The 19,590-nt window shown below is 33.3% G+C and overlaps 1 protein-coding gene across 5 annotated transcripts in view; it reads left to right on the top strand.

Moving 5' to 3' along the window:
* Positions 1-19,590, top strand: part of LOC135845675 (sushi, von Willebrand factor type A, EGF and pentraxin domain-containing protein 1) — a 165,774-nt gene that overhangs the window by 118,930 nt on the left and 27,254 nt on the right. For all 5 annotated transcript variants that reach the window (XM_065364446.1, XM_065364442.1, XM_065364443.1 and 2 more), the window contains 2 exons: positions 1,828-2,040; positions 14,023-14,246. In XM_065364446.1, coding sequence (XP_065220518.1) covers positions 1,857-2,040; positions 14,023-14,246 — 408 coding nt within the window. In that variant the 5' untranslated portion in view covers positions 1,828-1,856. The remainder of the gene's footprint in view (positions 1-1,827; positions 2,041-14,022; positions 14,247-19,590) is intronic.

Raw genomic sequence — 19,590 nt, 5'->3', positions numbered from 1 at the left:
TTCTATTTCAATTTTTTTCAAAAATGATCACAAGAAACTGTTGTTCGCCAGCAAATTGAATGAATGTTCGTGAACGACTGAAAATTATTTGTTTTTGAGGAAAAATCGTTCGTAAACGATTCAAATGGTGTTTAAAAAAATGAACGACTGAAATGATTTGTTTGATTAAAGAACGATTCAAATAATATTTTTTCACATAACCACAAAAATGTACATAATATCTATTAAGTGTTTGAGAACGTTATCATACGAACCATTTGAAAAATAGTTCGTGACTGAACGACTCGAATGCTTCATTCAAAAAACGGGTGTTCGCGAACGATTCGAACAGTGTTTTAGTTCTTAGAAAAATACGTACCTATTGATCTTAGAAAAATTACTACACGAAATGTGCCAGTCGTTTGAGAACGAATTAGGTGAATCATTTTGAGAAAATTCGTTCGCGAACTACTCGAATGATTTTATCACTAGAAATTTTTTTTTTAGATGATTCGTCTTGAAATGTCTGAAATAATTTTCGATGTTGGGAAAAATCATTCGTTTTTGCACATCTCTAGGTACAGGTATTCTTCAGTCTTTCGAAAACGATTCAAATGATTCGTGTGTAAGAAAATCCTTGACGATCGATTAGATTTAATTGATATGAGAAAATTCGTTCTTGAACAACAATCATCATAATACATATTTTACTTACTCATAGAGTAATGTGATGTCGTTCTCGTACGAATCTAAAATATTCATGCATTGTAATTATGAAAAAATCGGTCATTTAATCGTAAGAAAGGGTCATTCTCTATCGAACCGAATGATTCAGTTGTACTTTTTTATCCATTTTCCACGAACGATTCTTAATTGATCAAAAATCTCATATCTTTCTTCCATTTTTCAAACATCTTCTTCAAATCGATGCAAAATGTTACAAAAAATGCATCCAAATTAACTCGAAATTTGGATGCAATTTCATCGGACACAATTCATAATGAATCAGATTCCAATTTAAAGCTTACATAAGCACTATAACCATATCTCTGAAACGTCTGTCTGTCTACTTTGGACGAACTCGTTCTTCGTGAAGAATTTAAATTAACAATTTACCTACTACGTTTGATACAGATATACGAAGACGAACACAGGTATAGCGAGAGTAGACAAGATAGGTACTCCATAAGATGGCTCGTTGTAATTACATATGAAAAATTACACGCTTCTGTGGGATGATCGATGGAGCTCGAATTGTCAATTTGATCAACCAGCAGACTTGTTCGGCGCTTGTCTACTCTAGTAGATACGCTAAAAGTCAAGACCATAAGACTATAGCTCTAAGACGATGATATGTAATTACGTGTGCGTGAAGGATGAAGATAGGCGTGAGCAGTGCGCCCGTCTGTCTATACATACACTTAGTCGAATCAATCTATACGAAGATCGAAATGTATTTATTATACATGTACATTTCAAGATCAAATGATTTATGACGCAATATGGAGCTCGCTTGTGCCTGATGCCGGCCATTAAACTCTTCTTTCGAGCACAACTTACATAGGGTATATTTTTGTTCAATAAGATAATTTTTCGATTTGTCCGAACGTATCTGGTTTTAACATCGACATGTGTCAATGAAGTCGTTAAAAAGCGATACACATTCGGGAGAAGTTAAAAATGTAAAAAACAACCATTAACCATGTGTCGTGACTTTGAATCTATATAGCTCTCTAGATTACACCTATCTGTAGCTCGTTGTCTTTAACCTATCATACGTATTTTACAATATTACAAAATCATCGGCCATCGACCCCTTCGCTGACATTTTGGTATTTTTCATTACAGTTCTCAACGTAGCTGCCGGAAAAGCCCCGATGCAAATCAGTTCGGAGCCTGGAGGCATCCCTCAAAAAGCCATCGATGGAAGCACGAGCTCGTTCTTCAATCCCGAAACGTGCACTTTAACCAAACCAGAAAGATTACCCTGGTGGTACGTGAATCTTCTGGAACCCTACATGGTGCAACTGGTTCGATTGGATTTTGGAAAATCGTGTTGTGGTACGTATACCTTTACCTTAAACCTTGTACCTTGGCTTTCTCCATACACAGACAGTCAGACACACACCCGAGATGGCGAAATTTAATTTTTTTTTTTACCAATTCGCGATGTACAAGATTTTTTACATATTAAACAGGGAAAAATTTTAATTTTTTTTTTCATTTATACGAAATTCACGCCTAATAATATTGATAATTACGCCAATTCCAAAACTTTCTATCCTTAATTACGTTGAGAGATGAGAACCCGCATTAACAATGAATGGTCATTACGTGCTGACATTAACGGTTCTGTTCTTCTAAGCATGCGCAACGTGTTTTAATTTTTTTTTCTCTCTCCTCGTTCTTTTTTTCCTAAACGTACGAGTATAAGATGTGCGGTTTTTTTTCGTGTGTTGGCTGGGTCTTTTTTTTTCATCTGTGTATTAGTAATTTATGGCGAGCGGCACACGCGGACCATTGGTAATTTGTTTTGTGTTGTCCGATATGTGATATGAGGTGAAAATGTCTGTACATTGTACAGTAGGACGATATAGGTACATATAAGATGGACATGGCAGCGATGAGTAGACGTTTGTTGTTGTCTTATGTCCATCCAACATGCATGTAAATATTGGCATCGCGATCCGGTCTAATGCATCGGAATTACTCGGTTTGACCTGTACCTGTACTTTGTATTGTACGAGTAGGTAGTACAGAGGCTATATACGTCTTGTACGCGTAATTTAATTCGATCAACGTGTAGAAGAGAAGCAAGGGTATGGGCAGAGGGATCTTGACTCATATGTGGGCTATTATAGTAAGCTTTCGGGTGATTAATTATGACAGATGTGGAGTTTTTGGTCGGCAAGAAGAGGGGCATTGCAGTGGGATTTTTATTAGGTAAAAAATGTAACTGGAGCGGAAACGCGAATGGGGTGAGGATGTGTTGAATTAGAAGGTAATTTGAGGTTTGTTGTAGAGGTGAGTGGAGGCGTTAAATGGAATAGGATTGCTCAAGTTGCTGTGCGGGACGAGGGGGGCACCAAAAGTGAATAAATATCTAAGTGCAACTACCTCGAATCAGTAAAAATTGACATGTCACACCATATTTTCATAATTTTTCGAATTTTTCTCCAAAATTGGCAACTTAAAAGGACATTGAGAGATCGTGTAACAAAAATGAGTGAATATTCGAACTCATTGCCCTTGAAAACCCAACAAATGATACGTCATATTGTCTTGTTGTTGATTTGATTTTTTTTGGTATTTTGACTTCAGGGGGATTGGTGAGTGAAGGGGGGGGGTTCAATAAGGTCGAATCGAAAAATTAAGCCAATTTTCAAACTCAACACTCTTGAAAGTAAACTTCTTTGTACATATTTTGACCATGTCGAAAGGCTCTGGTTTGAGGAGGGGGTGTTCAGAGAGGTCGAATCGATAAATTAGGCCAATATTCGAACTCACTCAGTGCCTTCAAAATGATACAGGGTATCGAACAGGTAGTGTAAGTAGTGATTTTAAAAACGGGTAGTGAAAGTAGTGAAAAATTAGTGAATTTATTCAAAAAGGTAGTGAAAAAATCAAAAAAATCATTAATGTGTTCATTTGTATTTTTTTTTTTTTTTTAAATAATTATTTCAATTTCAATTTTTTTGAAAATTTTCCTGTGAAAAATTTGATTTTGTTAATTAGGGTGTTCATTCTCCTGGAAAGCCTGGAAAAGTCAGGGAATTTGGTCGGTCTGGAAAAAGTCAGAAATTTTTGTAATTTTCACGAAAAATCCCTGGAATTATGAAAAAACGATCAATTGTAAATTTCGCATAAATGGGCCTGTGATGAAAGAAAAACAATCATTTTCTACTTCTCGATTCACAAATTTTCAGCGATTTTTGCCTTCGCTTCATTGGAGCTTGTTTTCTTTTCTTTTTCGAAATCAATAAGATGGAAATTTGAAAAAATTAAGTTTTAAAGCCAAAAAAATGAACTTCTCGCAAAAAAATATCGTTTTAATACCTCTCGAAATACAAATTTTCAAGAGCTTTCGCCCTCGCTTGGACATGTTCTGTTTTCTTTTTCAAAATCAACTATTTTCAAAAAAAAAAAAAAACATTCAAATTCTAAATTTTAAAAACCAAAAAATAAACTCGTTTTTAGGCATCTTGAAATGAACATTTTCAAAAGTTCTGATCGACTCAGTTTGAAGAGAAACTTATGAAAAAAAATTACTTCACCTCCCTCTCTCCGACAACTTGTTCTTTAAATTATGGGTAATGGGGGAAGTACGAGTACATACGTATAGAAAATTGAAAAAAAAAAATGATCTAAGAAACTTGAAAAAATCAGTGAAAACGACTTGCCAAAAATAATGGACGTTCTGTCAATTTTTTGTGTGTGTGGAGGGAGGAGAGGAGGGGGGGGGGTCGAGTGAGAGCTCTCTGAAAATTTTGTTGAAAAAGTAGTGATTTTTTTCAACAACAAAAAAACCGTTAGATACCATGTGATAATAAATCCCCAAGTTTGAAAAATTATTCGAGTTTTTTCGCAGTAGATAATTCGTGATCACCTGATTTAAAATATCTGCTTATTATTGTTTGTATTTGTTACTCCAAATGTCTTCTCAGTTACTCTTCTCTTTAAAATGATCATCTTAAATGACACTGAAATATGTAACCTGAAAAATGAATGAATACTTTTTTGAATTCTTCGATCTCGGATTTGTGAGAATCGACTTGCCATACCACATTGTCGTAATTTTTCTGAATTCTTCTCAGAATTGGGTATCTGGAGGCATATAGAAGGGGGAGGGGGGTCAGCAGAGGTCAGACCGATAAAGTAAGTCAATATTCGAATTCAAATTCCAACATGCTGCTCAACTTTTTTTTTTTTTTTTTTGGTTCTTCATCAAAATTTAGGAACCATTGTACCCTCAAGGGTATTGAGATCCTATTTGGAAAACTGCTTTGTCTCAAAAAATATGAAAAATGTTTTCATTGTAATTTTTTCCGATTTTCAAATGTCAAGTAGTAATTTTCAATAATTTTTGTATGTACTTATCATGAAAAGTTGAATTTTGGTATTGAAAGTTCGAAAAACATTTTGAAATTTAAATCAATCAATTTTTGAATTTCTTATAAATTATTTTTGTAAAACTGTATGAACAGATTTGTTCGAAGTTCACTCAGTGTCAAATTGTGACTTTTCAAACCCCAACAGTTTCGCAAGAAATCACAAATGCTCTAAGATTACGAAGCAATTCCCTTGCCTCTCCTATTGAGGCTCAAGGTGGAGATGATGATAGTTACTTCATTAGAATAGATCATTTTAAAAAACGTGCCAAAGTTCATTTGGAAAGATTTTAGAGCATTTTTGGATAAACTGGAGTCTGTAAATGCGTGGCTGGAGTCTTCAGAATGGCTTAAAATCATCTCCAGTCGACTCAACAGGTCGTTAGAAGGGTATCAGCCAAATTTATAACTTTATTGAGCGAAATTTTGTAAAAATTGCGATTTTCAAATTTTTTTGGAGGCTCTAGATCTACTCACAACTGCTTGAAACCCTTACAATTAATTGAGGAAGAGGGGAGAAATTGAAAAATAAGACCCTTGATTAGATTAGATTTTAATTTTTTTCTATTTTGGTCAGATAAATTTTTCAAAATTCGAGAAATGAATTTCAGCCAGCTTCTAAAATTTTTACCGATTTATGTATGTTCCTTTGATTCAGCTTTGTTCAAAGCCGAAGTCGTCTCCGATTATACATTTTATAAACGCGAAGTTTAATTTGAAATAGTTATTTCTAAAATGTTGCTGGAGGCTTTAGAACAGTTCAAACCCCATTTCAGTCGACTTTGCTTGTAGAGAAAAAGGATATAAATTCAATTCAGCTTTCCGGAAATCGTAATTTTCAATCTGGAGACTCCGGAATTATCCGAAATTGCTGGAAACCACTTCTAATTATTTGGGAGGAAGGAGAAGGTTCAAAAATTGAATACAAAATTTTAGCTTTCTACCAGAATTGGGCGAAATTACAATTTTTCTTCTTTCCTGTCCAGAATTTGATTTTTTTTAATGTTCCAAAATTAGATAAAATGAACTTCGGCTTCTAAAATTTTGGCAGGTTGAATTTTTTTTGTTGCTTTTTTGATCTACTTAGCTATGTTCAGGCATGAAATTGACCCCGATTTCGTTCATTAGCGTTGAAGTTCATTTTTTAAACAATAATTTTAACGTTATTGTTTTATTATTTTTTTTTAAATGGGGATTTCCAAAATGTTGCTAGAGCCTCCAGACCGGTCTAAAATCCCCTACAACGGGGTGCCTAACGGTCATGAAAGTCATGAAGAAGTCATGAATTTTGGTATGGTCTTGAAAGTCATGAAAAGTCATTAGTTTTGCTAGAAACACTCTTGAAAATTTTTTAAAAAGCCCATAAAATGAAAAAAAAATCTATAATTTGTTCAAAAAATCAGAAAAATGAATAAACTGAAATACCTACTTGCCTACTTTAAAAAATTTCCTCGCAGTTTCAAGTAATTAATTTTTTTTGAGGGGGAGGGGTATTTTCATGGGGTAAAAATGTGAAAAATAGGTCATGTAAAAGTCATGAAAAATTCATGATTTTTTTGTCTGGGAGTTTTGTTAGACACCCTGTACAATCGATTCGTTCGGTCGAAAAAAAAAATGTTGAATTTAATTTCAGCTTTCTGAATTAGGTGATGGAAAATGGGAACTTTCAAAATGTTGCTGGAAACTCCAATCCGGTCTAAAATCCCATACAACCGACTGAGACGGTCGAAAGAAAGACGTTGAATTGATTTCAGGTTCTCAACTTGAGTAGGTGAAATTTCATGGAAAATATTGATTTTCAAAAATTTGATAAGAGACTTCAGTACTGCTCAAAATTGCTCAAAACTGCTCGAATACACTTCCAATCAATACGAGGGAGGAGAGGGAGGTAAAAATATTGTACATATTTCAGCTTTCTAGCACAATCACATAATTAAAATTAACAAGTTATTTCCCTATTTGATTTTTATAAGTTTTCAAAAATCAAAAAATGACTTGATCACCTGAAATTTTGAGTTGGTAGAAAGGTACATAAAACACATGAATCTTTGAACTCTTTTTTGGTCTACAAGTTCATGTGGACCTGGAATTTTCTGGAGCACTATTTGAAAAGGAATACAAAAAAGTCTCCATCGTCCCTGCCTCATCAATCTATGATCCTCTGAATTTCCATTACACTTCTGTACTTTTCGAATAAATCTTTCGCGAGTGATTCGAACAATTTTTTCGGCATTTTTTTTAATCAAACGTGGAACTTGTTGATTTCCTTGATACATTTGTGTCAAGATTTTTGACCATTATGCAGGTTTTTCAAATTTTTACATCTCAGTCGGACGAACCAATCCAAACACTGTACAAATTCATCTTTGGAACTTTCCAACTAGTCGTCCAAAAACTTTCCTATGACTCGTCCTTGGCCAAATTATCGTAAATGTGAGCCCCTTTTTACAGAAACGTTTTCAGTTCGCGGTTATTCAAATTTTTACGCTGCATTTTTCATTCGTTTAACATGGAAATTACCACTTTCTAACATAAATATCCATCTTGCTTTTTTCTTCTTCCTGTCACCGCACCTTTATATGCTTATTGTTATCAATCTGTTACGAAATAATCGCGAAAGCGTTGTTTTTGTCATCAAATTGATAAATTTTTAGCCAGCTTAGCGGATACGGATCCATGTGGTTTCCATCTTTCTCTTTCTCATCGCCCATCGCGCGACTAAAAATTACATAATTTTGACCGATAACTGCTCCGCACATTCGTGCCGGATGAGTTGGTAAAAATATCCATTCGTACGTGTAATAAGTACGTACATACTTGTAGTTATTTTTTCGCGAATACCAGAAATTTGCGCAATTTTTTTAATTACTAGGAAACCTCATGCTGCGGTGGTTAATCGCATCATCGTCCTCGCCGCATCTCTCATCTCTCGTGTCTCGTGTCCTCGTACTCGTTGTTGTATGATTTATGAATGCGACAACAGCCAGCATACATACATACATACGTATAAGTGCCTAAATTTAATAATCGCTGATAGCTCGGAACTTACAATAAAATTCATAAGAGGAACAAAAAAAAGTAGGTAAGAAGAAGGGAAAAAATCACACGATAATAACAACGTAAAAAAAAAGTCATCTTATAATACGAAGTTTATTACGTAAAATGACGATGTCCCGTCGCTTTTATCAAATTACACCGCATCGGGCGTATATGTACCTACCTACTAGGTATGTATATTATTAAATTCTGATAATCATTACCCAAAGGAGGTAAAAGTACGCATAGTCTATGTTATGCCGAGCGTCGTAATGATTCTCTTCTCGTATATCGTTTGAAAAACAATTAAAGATAGACGGAGACAACGATAATAGAGAGAAGAAAAACGCTTCGTCGTCTCTCGTCTTGCACCTGAAGCGCAATTACCAATCTTCGGACTCGTTTAACGATTAAAGTAATAAAATAGAATAAAAAACGACGACTTTATAGTTCGCCTTGGCATAGGATGGGATGGCGTCAATATACACGAGAGTGAGAGAGGGAGGTAAATCATAGTAAATTGAACGAGGGGCTAAATAAGTACATAGAAAGAAATCAAATAGCGCACGTATGACGTCCATTGTAGCGAAGAATTTGTTCTAAATCAGGCTGGCGGTCTTGTATTATAAATTACTCTTCTTATACGTACTTTCTCTGCTGCACGCTCTCAGCTCCTCTGATCTTAGATCCATTTATAAAAGCTGCCGAATTATCAAGCCGAGAGATGTGAGGTGATGATTTTCACATACGCATGTGGTAAGGTCCTATCCTAATGTACCGCCATAAGTGCGTATACGACGACGACGACGAAGACGAAGACGGGAACTTGTAATTACGTAATTAATGGTTTTGGAAAAAGGTGAAGGTAACCGGTAAAGTTTTATTCAGGGGCTCCTTTAATATGGGATCGCGATTGGGTTTAATTATTGTACAGTGTCCTATGAGTGTAATGGACGACTGGTTGGAAAGTTCTAAGTAAATGAATTTGAACGGTCGCGGTGTTTGGATTGGTTGGTTCGACTCTTTGATGGATGCAAAAATTGGAAAACCTGCATAATAATTGGTTGAAAATCTCAACCCAAATGTATTTAAGATAATCAAAAAGTTCCATGTTTGATGGAAAAAAAATGGCGAAAAAATTCTTCGCATTATTTGCGAATGATTCGTTCGAACAATTCAGACGTACATATAATGGAAATCCGTAGGATCATGGAGCAGGGACGATGGAGACGTCTTATACACCAAAAAATACGTATGTTTGAATTCGAAATCTGTACTTATGATCGAAAACTGCACCATAAACGATACGTTATACGATATTTTGCATTCTATGGCAATATAGAGGGTCTTGGTGAAGGGGGGGGGGGCACAAGAGGCAGTTTTTAGAAAAAGTGAGGTCTTTTTGATTTTTTCCGCCAAAAATACGACAATTTTTTGCAATTTTTGGCAAGAAACAAGAATTAGTTCGCGAATAATTCACCAAAAATTATTCAATTCGTTCGTGAATGAATCACCAAAAATCGAGTAAATGAATCGATTCGTTCGCGAACGACTCACTTATATGAATCAATTCGTTCACGAATAATTTACCGAAAAATATTCAATTCGTTCGCGAACGAGTCATTTATACGAATCAGATCGTTCGCGAGTGATTCTATTCACCAAGAATAATTGAATTCGTTCGTGAATGATTCACCAAAAATCAAGTAAATGAATAAATTCGTTCGCGAACGAGTCACTTATATGAATCAATTTGTTCACGAATAATTTAACAAAAATTATTCAATTCGTTCGCGAACGAGTCATTTATACGAATCGGATCGTTTGCGAATGATTCACCAAGAATAATTGAATTCGTTCGTGAATGATTCGCCAAAAATCAAGTAAATGAATCAATTCGTTCGCGAATGATTCGCCAAAAATTATTCAATTCGTTCGCGAATGATTCACCAAAAATTATTCAACTCGTTCGCGAATGATTCAACCTAAAATTGAGTAAATGAATGAATTCGTTCGCGAACGAGTCACATATACGAATCGATACGTTCGCGAACGAGTTACTTATACGAATTGATTCGTTCGCGAACGAGTCACTCATACGCATCATTTCGTTCGCGAATGATTCACCAACAATTATTCAACTCGTTCGTGAATGATTCAACCTAAAATTGAGTAAATGAATTGATTCGTTCGCGAACGAGTTACTTATACGAATCAATTCGTTCGCGAATGATTCACCAAAAATTGATGATTATTCAATTCGTTTGTGAATGATTCACCAAAAATCAAGTATAGTCGAATCGATTCGTTCGCAAATGATTCACTAAAAAATTCAATTCGTTCGCGATTGATTCAATCAGAAATCAATCAATTTGTTCAATCGCCAATCGATTGTGAATGATTCGATTTGATTCACTTCGCTTGAAAACAGATCAATTCTTATACAATTGTTTCACAAAAACCGAATCAATCGTAAATTAATTGATTCGTTGGCGAATGATTCACTAAGAAATAATCTATGATTCTATTCGATTGTAAACAGATCAATTGCTGTACAAATGTTTCAAAAAAAGTGAATCAATTCGTACGTAAATGATTTGTATTTGAAGAAAAGTCGGTCTTCTCTCTTCTCAGTGTTTTTGAACACTATAAAGTTGTTTTTTTTTCCAATTTTTAAAAACTCCAGGTTTTCATGCTCCAATACATACGAGTGAAAAATCGACGAATGTACGCCAAAAATAGCAAAAAATCCCATATTTTGTCCAAATTGCCGAATACGAGCTTGATTCTTGCTAAAAATAAATCAAGTATCGCTTTTTCACATAAAAATCCAGAAAGTCTCGATTTTTCTCCTAAAAATGTCTCACAAGTCTCGCTTTTTAACTGAAAACATTAAAAAAGAATCTCGCTTTCTCGACAAAGATTGCGAAAAAGTATTATTTTTTGACAATAATTGACAGAAATGTCTTATATTGTGCTAAAATTGTCAAAAATACCCCAACCCGCTTCTTTAAAAATTGACAAAGATTATCATTTCTTAAAGAAAAATTGCTCAAAGTTTTCATTTTTACAAAAAAATTTCTAAAAGTCTTTCTTTTTTCCACTAATTGACTTCTAATTAGTTTTGATTTTTTCCAAAAACCGTCAAAAATTTTTGCTTGTTTACCCAAAATTCCTTGCCACTAGTTTCCAAAATTTATACTGCTTTTTTTGCTAAAGTTGTCAAATTTTTGCTTTTTGACAAATTAAAATTCTCACTTTTCTGCATTATTGCCAAAAATTTTCACTTTTTTTCAAAAATTATCCAAAAATCGTTTTTTTTTGCTAGAAATTGCTAAAAAGGGTCACTTTTTTTCACATGATTTTCAAAAAGTTCTACTTTTTGCTGAAATTGTAAAAGACTTGCTTTTCACTAAAAATTGTCAACAATTTCTTTTTCTATCTAAATTGCTAAAAGTGGCTGTTTTTAGTAAAAAATTCAAAAAAGTTACACTTTTTTCCAAAAATTGCCCAAAAGATCGTTTTTTTTTTGCCAGAAATCTCCAAAAGCCCATTCCTTTTGTAGAAGTCAAACTGTCAAGGTTATGCTTTTTGCCAAAAATTTGCTTTCTTGCTAGAAATTGCAAAAATTTCCGCGTTGTTGCCAAAAATTGCTTTAAAAATTTTCAAAATGATTCAACTTTATGAAAATGAGAAACCAGAACACATTTCAATTTTCAATGTTCTGGTTTTTTTTCGGTGATTTTTTTCTGCTTTTCGTAAATTGTTTTGCTCGCGTTTTGTCACTTTTTGGTTACCTTTTTTTTGTGGAGAGGGGGGGGGGATTGAGTACGAGCCCTCAAAATAGCCAATTGAAGACCCCACTATCCAGAATTTAACAGACTAAAGTTCATTTCAAATGAATTTTCAAACATCATAAATGAGGAAAAAATTGAAATTTTACCAACTTATTATTTATATTAATTGAAATAGAAAGCTTAAATTTTGCGTATGCTTTTCTTCAACTTGTTTCCTTCCCCTTTCCCCTTCACCCATCAATTCGAATTGGTTTTGAGCCATTTTTAGTTTGTCTGGAGCCTCCAGGAAATTTTTTAAAGTTATAATTTCTGTGGAATTACATCACATTGAATTGAAAAATTGAAATTTGATTTACAAATACGCTTCTCTTTTGATTCCGAGCTATTTTCAGTTTTTCTGGAGCCTCCAGGAAATTTTTTTAAATTGTAATTTCCGTAAAATTTCATTCGATCAAATTAAAAAATTGAAATTTGATTTACAAATACATACGATTCTTTTGATTTCAAGCCATTTTCAGTTTTTCTGGAATCTGCAGGAAATTTTTTAAAATGATAATCTCTGTGAAATTTCATCCAATCAAATTATTGAAAAATTGAAATTTGATTTACAAATACGCTTCTTTCGAGTGACTGAGTGGACTGGAGGAGGTTTCATGATTTTAGAAATTTAAATAATTCTCACACAATTTCTCGTCTGAATTTCTATTTGGAGATTAGAAAATTTGTTCTGAGTTCTCAAATAAAGTTCTGATCCTACCTAGAAAAAATTTAAAAAATTTCAATAAATAGGTACTTCAATTTTTCCAAGTTTCTTGATTTTTTTTTTTAAATTCATTGGTCCAGCAAACTTAATAACTTGATTAATAGCTCAACCTAACCTAACCTATCTTAAATTTTGTCAATAGAATTGCAATGTTTTCATGTCATTTTTACCCAACTGTGATATTGAATCAGTTCGAGTGTTTGAAAAATTTTAAAAATTTATCTGTGTGTATCTGATCTGGAAGACCTTGAGTAATACTCGTATGTACTCATGTGCTTCAAATCAAATCTATTATGTGAAAATTTTGCCTAGTCACGATAACGAAGGAGTTGCCAAATCTTGAAATCCACTTGCCTTCTCTCGAGCTCTTAAAATTGGCTGCTCGTAATGTTTCGATTTCGACGAATGAATATATTTAATCGACTCGAATTCACCATCATTAAAAACTCCAGGACACCTTCTATAAATGATGTAATTTCATACGTACTCTGTTAAAAAGAAATATAATAATAATCATCTTTGCCAATAATTAACATGAGAACTGTACGTACCTAGTGCGTTCATTCGGTGAAAGCCTTCCTTGGACATTTTTTACCTCTGCCTTAAAAGCCTTGCCAATCTCATTAACCGAATAGAATCTTTTTTTTTCTTTTCGGTAGCCAAAACAATCTTTGGTAGAAGAGCTGGGCGATGACGACGATCACGATCGAAGAGTGGTAAATGACTCGGTATTACCATCGCGATTAATTATCGGTAATAAAACTTTCATTTGAAAGTTCACCGACGTTGCGTATGTTTAGCGACGAGGTGAAAGAGCACAGCATGACCATAAGAAGACCATTTAAATGTACGAGAGAATACTATATATTTATGTGTATTTATAAGTAAAGTACTGTATGTGTAAGTACAATACAGTAGCCAGCAGTATTACATACAGTACACTGTACGATACCTAAGAAGAGCAACAAGAAGATGTACATAATTTTTAATCGTTTCGTTTCGGGCACCATTGTTTATATAGTTAAAGGCGCTAATAAGCGAGGCATATCGTATACTGTATAAAAGGCTTTATGCTCATTTTACACATACGTGAATCGCTTTCTCCATGGTTCACGTAGGACATTTGGCACGTCCAGCGTGAAATTTCTTCCTTAGCTGTATTTTGTCACGTGTGTTTAGCGAAAGATCGTGCGTGCGATTGCATCTATTTATTCATCTTTTTTTTTTCTATATGTACCTAGCTACCTACCTTTGTATATACGCACGCTTTATATTAAGCTATATACTTACTCGTTCATGTATAGTATAAGTTACTTATTTACGCAAATTTTTTTCGCAGGTAAAAATAAACCGGCCACTATTGTTGTGCGAGTCGGAAATAATAGACCGGATTTGGGGACGAATCCAATATGCAACAGATTCACCGGATTTTTAGAAGAAGGAAAACCCCTCTTCCTACCCTGCAATCCTCCTATGCCGGGAGCATTTGTCAGCGTGCATTTAGAAAGCGCCTCAAATCAGAATCAACTATCGATATGTGAAACTTTCGTCTATACTGATCAAGTAAGTTGTCTCTTTATTCTTTTTCTTTTTTTTTTTTTATTTTATCATAGGTAAGTGTACAGACCTCGAGGCGAATTTTTCTTTATCCGGCTTTTGAACCATTCGGGCTGGTCCACCGATAGATTAATGAATACCGAATGTTAAACTGATCATGATGATGGATCGATGATGGACCATCGATGATGTCTCGGGTACGTCGCGACGGGTGTCTTAGTCTATGGAGATCGAATCGGCGACGTGATGAGTCATTGCATATAATGTCAAACTCATCGAGAGAAGAGTATACCGCAGGAGATGAGGTATTGGAATGTGTGTGTGTGTTTTTTTGAAGTTGTTGCATTGTCGTGCAGAGTAGATTGAGTGGATTGGATGAAGTGATGTCGTAATACGAGTGCTTTGATGTGAACAGTGATGTACTCAGTTGGGTGGAATTTTTTTTGTCTGTAGTGAATTTATTGAGAGAGAATTGCGATTAAATTATTCAGATACGTTAGTTATAGAAATGAGAAAAATTGAAATTTTTTGAAAAATGTTGCATTTTTTGTAAAAGTTGTTTAAATGTTCAAAAAACTGTCAAGAAAGTTCCATTTTGGTCAAAATTGTATAAAAATCTCATTTTTTGTCAAATTTGTCTAAAAATCTCATGTTTTGTCAAAATTGTCTAAAAATCCTATTTCTTGTCAAAGTTGTCTAAAAAATCTCATTTTTTTTGTCAAAATTGGTCTAAAAATCTCTTATTTTGCCAAATTTGTCCAAGAATCTCATTTTTTTGTCAAATTTGTCTAAAACTCTCATGTTTTGTCAAAATTGTCTAAAGATATTATTTTTTTGTTCAAAGTAAATCTCATTTTTTGTCGCAATTGTCTAAAAATCTCATTTCTTGTCAAAATGGTCCAAAAATCTCATTTTCTTGCCAAAATAAATTGTCTAAAAATCTCATTTTTTGTCGAATTTGTCTAAAAATCTCATGTTTTGTCACAATTGTCTAAAAATCTTATTTTTTGTCAAAATGGTCTAAAAATCTCATTTTCTTGCCAAAATTGTCTAAAAATCTCCTTTTCTTGCCAAAATTATTGTCTAAAAATATCATTTTTTGTCGAATTTGTCTAAAAATCTCATGTTTTGTCAAAAATGTCTAAAAATCTTATTTTTTGTTCAAAGTAAATCTCATTTTTTGTCACAATTGTCAAAAAATCTTATTTTTTGTCAGTCAAAATGGTCTAAAAATCTCATTTTTTGTCAAATTTTGTCTAATAATTTGCAAACAGTCAACAAAAACTACCCAAAAATTGTAGATAGGGAAAAAAAGCTCGAAACAAAAGTTGTAGAGCGTGAAGAATTACACAATTTTGTCTAATCACATTTTGAAACCGGTTCATTTTGGTTCGAATTTAGCTACCAGTTTTTCGTAATCGCCTAAAAATTGGAGATAGAGAGAAAAGTTTGAAACATGAGTTGTAGAGTGTGAAATTTGAACAACAAATATTTTCGCTAATCAGATTTTAAAACCGGTTCATTAATTCGCAGCAAGCCATCGAGAGTTGCCTGGTTCCAAATTAATTGACCATTTTCAAAATCTGATCAGCAAAAATGGTTCAATTTTTCACGCTCTACAACTTACGTTTCAAGTTTTTTTCTCTATCTTCAATTTTTAGGTGATTGTCTAAAAACTGGTTGCTAAATGCGAACCAATGTTGAGCCGGTTTCAAAATGTGATTGAACAGAATTGTGTAATTTTTCACCCCCTACAACTTTTGTTTCAAGCTATTTTCTCCATTTTCAATTTTTACATAGTTTTCGATAACTGGTTGCGAATTAATGAACCGGTTTCAAAATCTGATCAGCAAAAATGGTTCAACTTTGCATGCTCTACATTTCTACAACTTTTGTTTCGAGTTTTTTTCTTCATCTCTAATTTTTAGGCGATTGTCAAAAACTGGTTGCTAAAAGCAAACCAATGTTGAACCGGTTTCAAAATGCGATCAGACAGAACTGTGTAATTTTTCACGCTCTACAACTTTTGTTTCAAGCTTTTTTTCTCCATCTACAATTTTTGGGTATCTGGTTGCAAATTATTGAACCGGTTTCAAAAAGATCGTATCAACATTTTTGTCGCTTTAGTGTGTAGAATACATTGCGTCAATAAAAACCAATTTGTATTTTTTGACCAAACCAGTTTTTTCATTCATCTCGCCAGCTCTTTCCACTTGGAAATAAAAGCCACCGAGCACTACTTTTGAGTCATACTAATGAAATTTTGACTCAATTTTATTATGAAATTTTTGTAAAATTTGTATATAAAAAAAATACTTGGAAAAATGTTGAAAACGTGTTAAAGCGATATAAACATGCTGAAAAACTTATTAAAAATATTCTAAATCACCGTAATAATAGAAAAGAAAGGGTAAAAACGCGTTAAAATAATGTAAAAATATACCAGAAAAAGTTGACAAAAAATAACGAAATTAAAGCAAAATTTGCCAAAAGTGCATGGAAAAAAATAAAAACGTGTTGAAGCGATCTAAGAACTTCCAAAAAACATTAAAATCTCTGAAAACCTCCAAAAAGGTTATAAAATTTCCGGTAAAGGACAAAATTCAGTAAAAAAAAATTCAGAATTTTGTGATCAGTTGCAATAAAATTGGTAGGTACAGAAAAGTGATGAATTTATTAACAACTAAGTAAATTACAATTATTAGAGATAACGAATGCATATTAAAAAAATGTAATTTTACTTTGATTATTCTGATCCCTCCCCCGTATTTGATAGGTGTCATAAAATGAATAAAAATGATATCTAACAATAAGATGATTCGACGAATCAAAGTTTTTCTTGCAAAGCTTCAATTTCAGCTGTGTAGAAAAAACAATGGTCAATAATTATTGAATATAAAATTAGTACCTATAGGTACGTGTAACTTTTTTACCACCTTAAATTAATATTGTTGATGGAGGAATGTTTTTTTTTTGTAGAATACGTATTTTTTTAGAGATTATTATTTTATATTACCTTTCAAAAGAATAAGTGGTGTGCCTAAAAAAAAAAAAAAAAGGAATTGAATTATTAAGATACCTCTTTGTGAGCTTATACTATATGGATTGTCAAGTATACAGTGTAGGCACTTGGATTGCATACATGCATTATTTTATCTACGCTTACCTTCTGCGTATGATCCCAAATAGCTACTCAGAGCGTCTGTAAAATGAAATAAAACCAGACCAATGATTAAAAACAATAAAAAATGCGTTTTTTTTTTTTTAAATTTGAGTAGGTAGAAATTTTTTTTACATTCAACATACTCGATAATTGTGTCCTTTTGTCTCCGGTATCATTAATGTAATAATCAGCTAGTTGGAAGTACGTCTTATACTGATTAAATGTATCTGAAGCGAAATCCGTGAGCAAATATAAACCTACAATTTCAAAAAAATTCGTCAATTTGGCGTACCAATTAAGAATACAATTTTGCTTCGGCTTGCTAAAGAAAATGTTTAAAAAATTGGTCATACTGTCAAACTTTTCTGAAAAGCAAAAAAAAATGTAGGCACGTGAATTACTTATCATGTTTTCTTTAGATGCACATTTATTTGAAATAGAAAATTATTATAGCATATGTGCCCACTTACTAGCGTTGAAGCATCTTAGATGAGCTTCTGTATTTACTCTGGCACCGTCTCCTATTATATCAACGAACTTTTCAAACAAGGTCTTTATTATTGCCTTTGCTTGTTTTGCAGTAGGGGGATTAACCACACGTCTACCTTTTTTTTGTAAAAATACATCAGGTATAGATAATAAATGACACTAGGCAACTGCATATTTGTGTTCGGTTTGAAAATGGGCTTAATCGGTACTTAGTGGGGTTTTTCAATTGCGCTTGAAACTTCAAAAAACGAGGAAAGTTGTTTACTTGAAAAAGTGTGTAGAATCCGAAAATGACCTTGGTTTTATTTCGAAAAACAATACTGATGTCGGTACAAACTCGTGAATTAGGGCAAAAACAGCCATTTTTGCAACTTTGACAGTCTCTCCTGACCACAAAAACAACTCGAATTGAAAAACCCCACTCTGTTTTTTGTTTTAGGGTCTAAAGTATCGATTTAGCCCATTTTCAACCAAAACACAAAAAAAAAGGTCAAAAAAAGTTGCCTATAGTGTACCTAATTATGCGACTTCAAAACAAAACTATACAATGCTCAAAATAAAAATGAGAATGCTTACCAAAAATACCGACTGCGAATAAAACTGAAATCAGGACGAACTTGAACATTTTTTCTATTGCAAAGGTGACGTATTCTGATCACTGAACTTGACTTGGTTTGGAGAAAAAGTAAATTTGAAAAACTGATAAAATTTGGTAAAAATTTTTTAGGTACCTAGGTATGATATATGCGAGCGTGACAATTTTTCTCATGCAGTTTGCGACGAATAAAGATTGTTCTTGCTATTATTTATGGATATTACGACAATGATTCAGTGTGCTGTGTAGACTGTAGGTATCTATGATTAATTTTTTATTTATTTAGGCGCGAGTTGGTTGAAGAGTACGAAATATTGGTATTAAACGGAAAATTTTGATCACGTCACGCGATTTGAAGTAGTTCGATGATATTTTATTGATGAAGTACGAATATCTTGTGTAAATGTGCATGTATGTAGAGTTCTCATACTGTTTAAAAGCATCTAATACGTAACTTGTCAACAAAGGGTATTCCCGGATAAGATAGGTGAAATTCTCCTGTTCTCTTGATGAAGCATTGTTGGATGCCTTTAAAAAACATTTTGGAGCCAAAAAAAATTTCCCCACCCCAACCCCTTGACCACTATGGCCAAAAAACGTTTTTTTTCGGGGAAAAAATCATACTTCAACGAGTTTTGAATAAAAAATTCGGAATTCACCCAAAACATATGGAGGAAACATGTGTCTATCAACGTGACTTTTTTCAAAATTTTTCGGCCTCCTGGGGGGGGGGGGAGATATTGACAAAAGAAAATTCTCATGTTTTGTCAAAATTGTCTAAAAATCTTATTTTTTGTTCAAAGTAAATCTCATTTTTTGTCAAAATGTTCTAAAAATATCATTTTCTTCTCTAGCCAAAATTGAATAAAAGTTCATTTTTTGTCAAAGTTGTCTAAAAATCTCTTTTTTTTTGCCGGAATTGAATAAAAATTTCATTTTTTGTCAAAATTGTCTAAAAGTCTCATTTGTTGTCAAATTTGGTCTAAAATTCCTATTTTTTGTCAAAATTGTCAAAAAGGTTCTGTTTTTCCCAAGATTGTTGGAAAGTCTCATTTTTGCCAATTGTCAAAAAGTTCTGTATAATTCTTGATTAAACTGCAAAT

Source organism: Planococcus citri, chromosome 4, assembly GCF_950023065.1.
Source record: "Planococcus citri chromosome 4, ihPlaCitr1.1, whole genome shotgun sequence".
NCBI lineage: Eukaryota > Metazoa > Arthropoda > Insecta > Hemiptera > Pseudococcidae > Planococcus > Planococcus citri.
The sequence above is the reverse complement of the archived record's forward strand: the minus strand, read 5'-3'. Positions and strand labels throughout refer to the sequence as shown.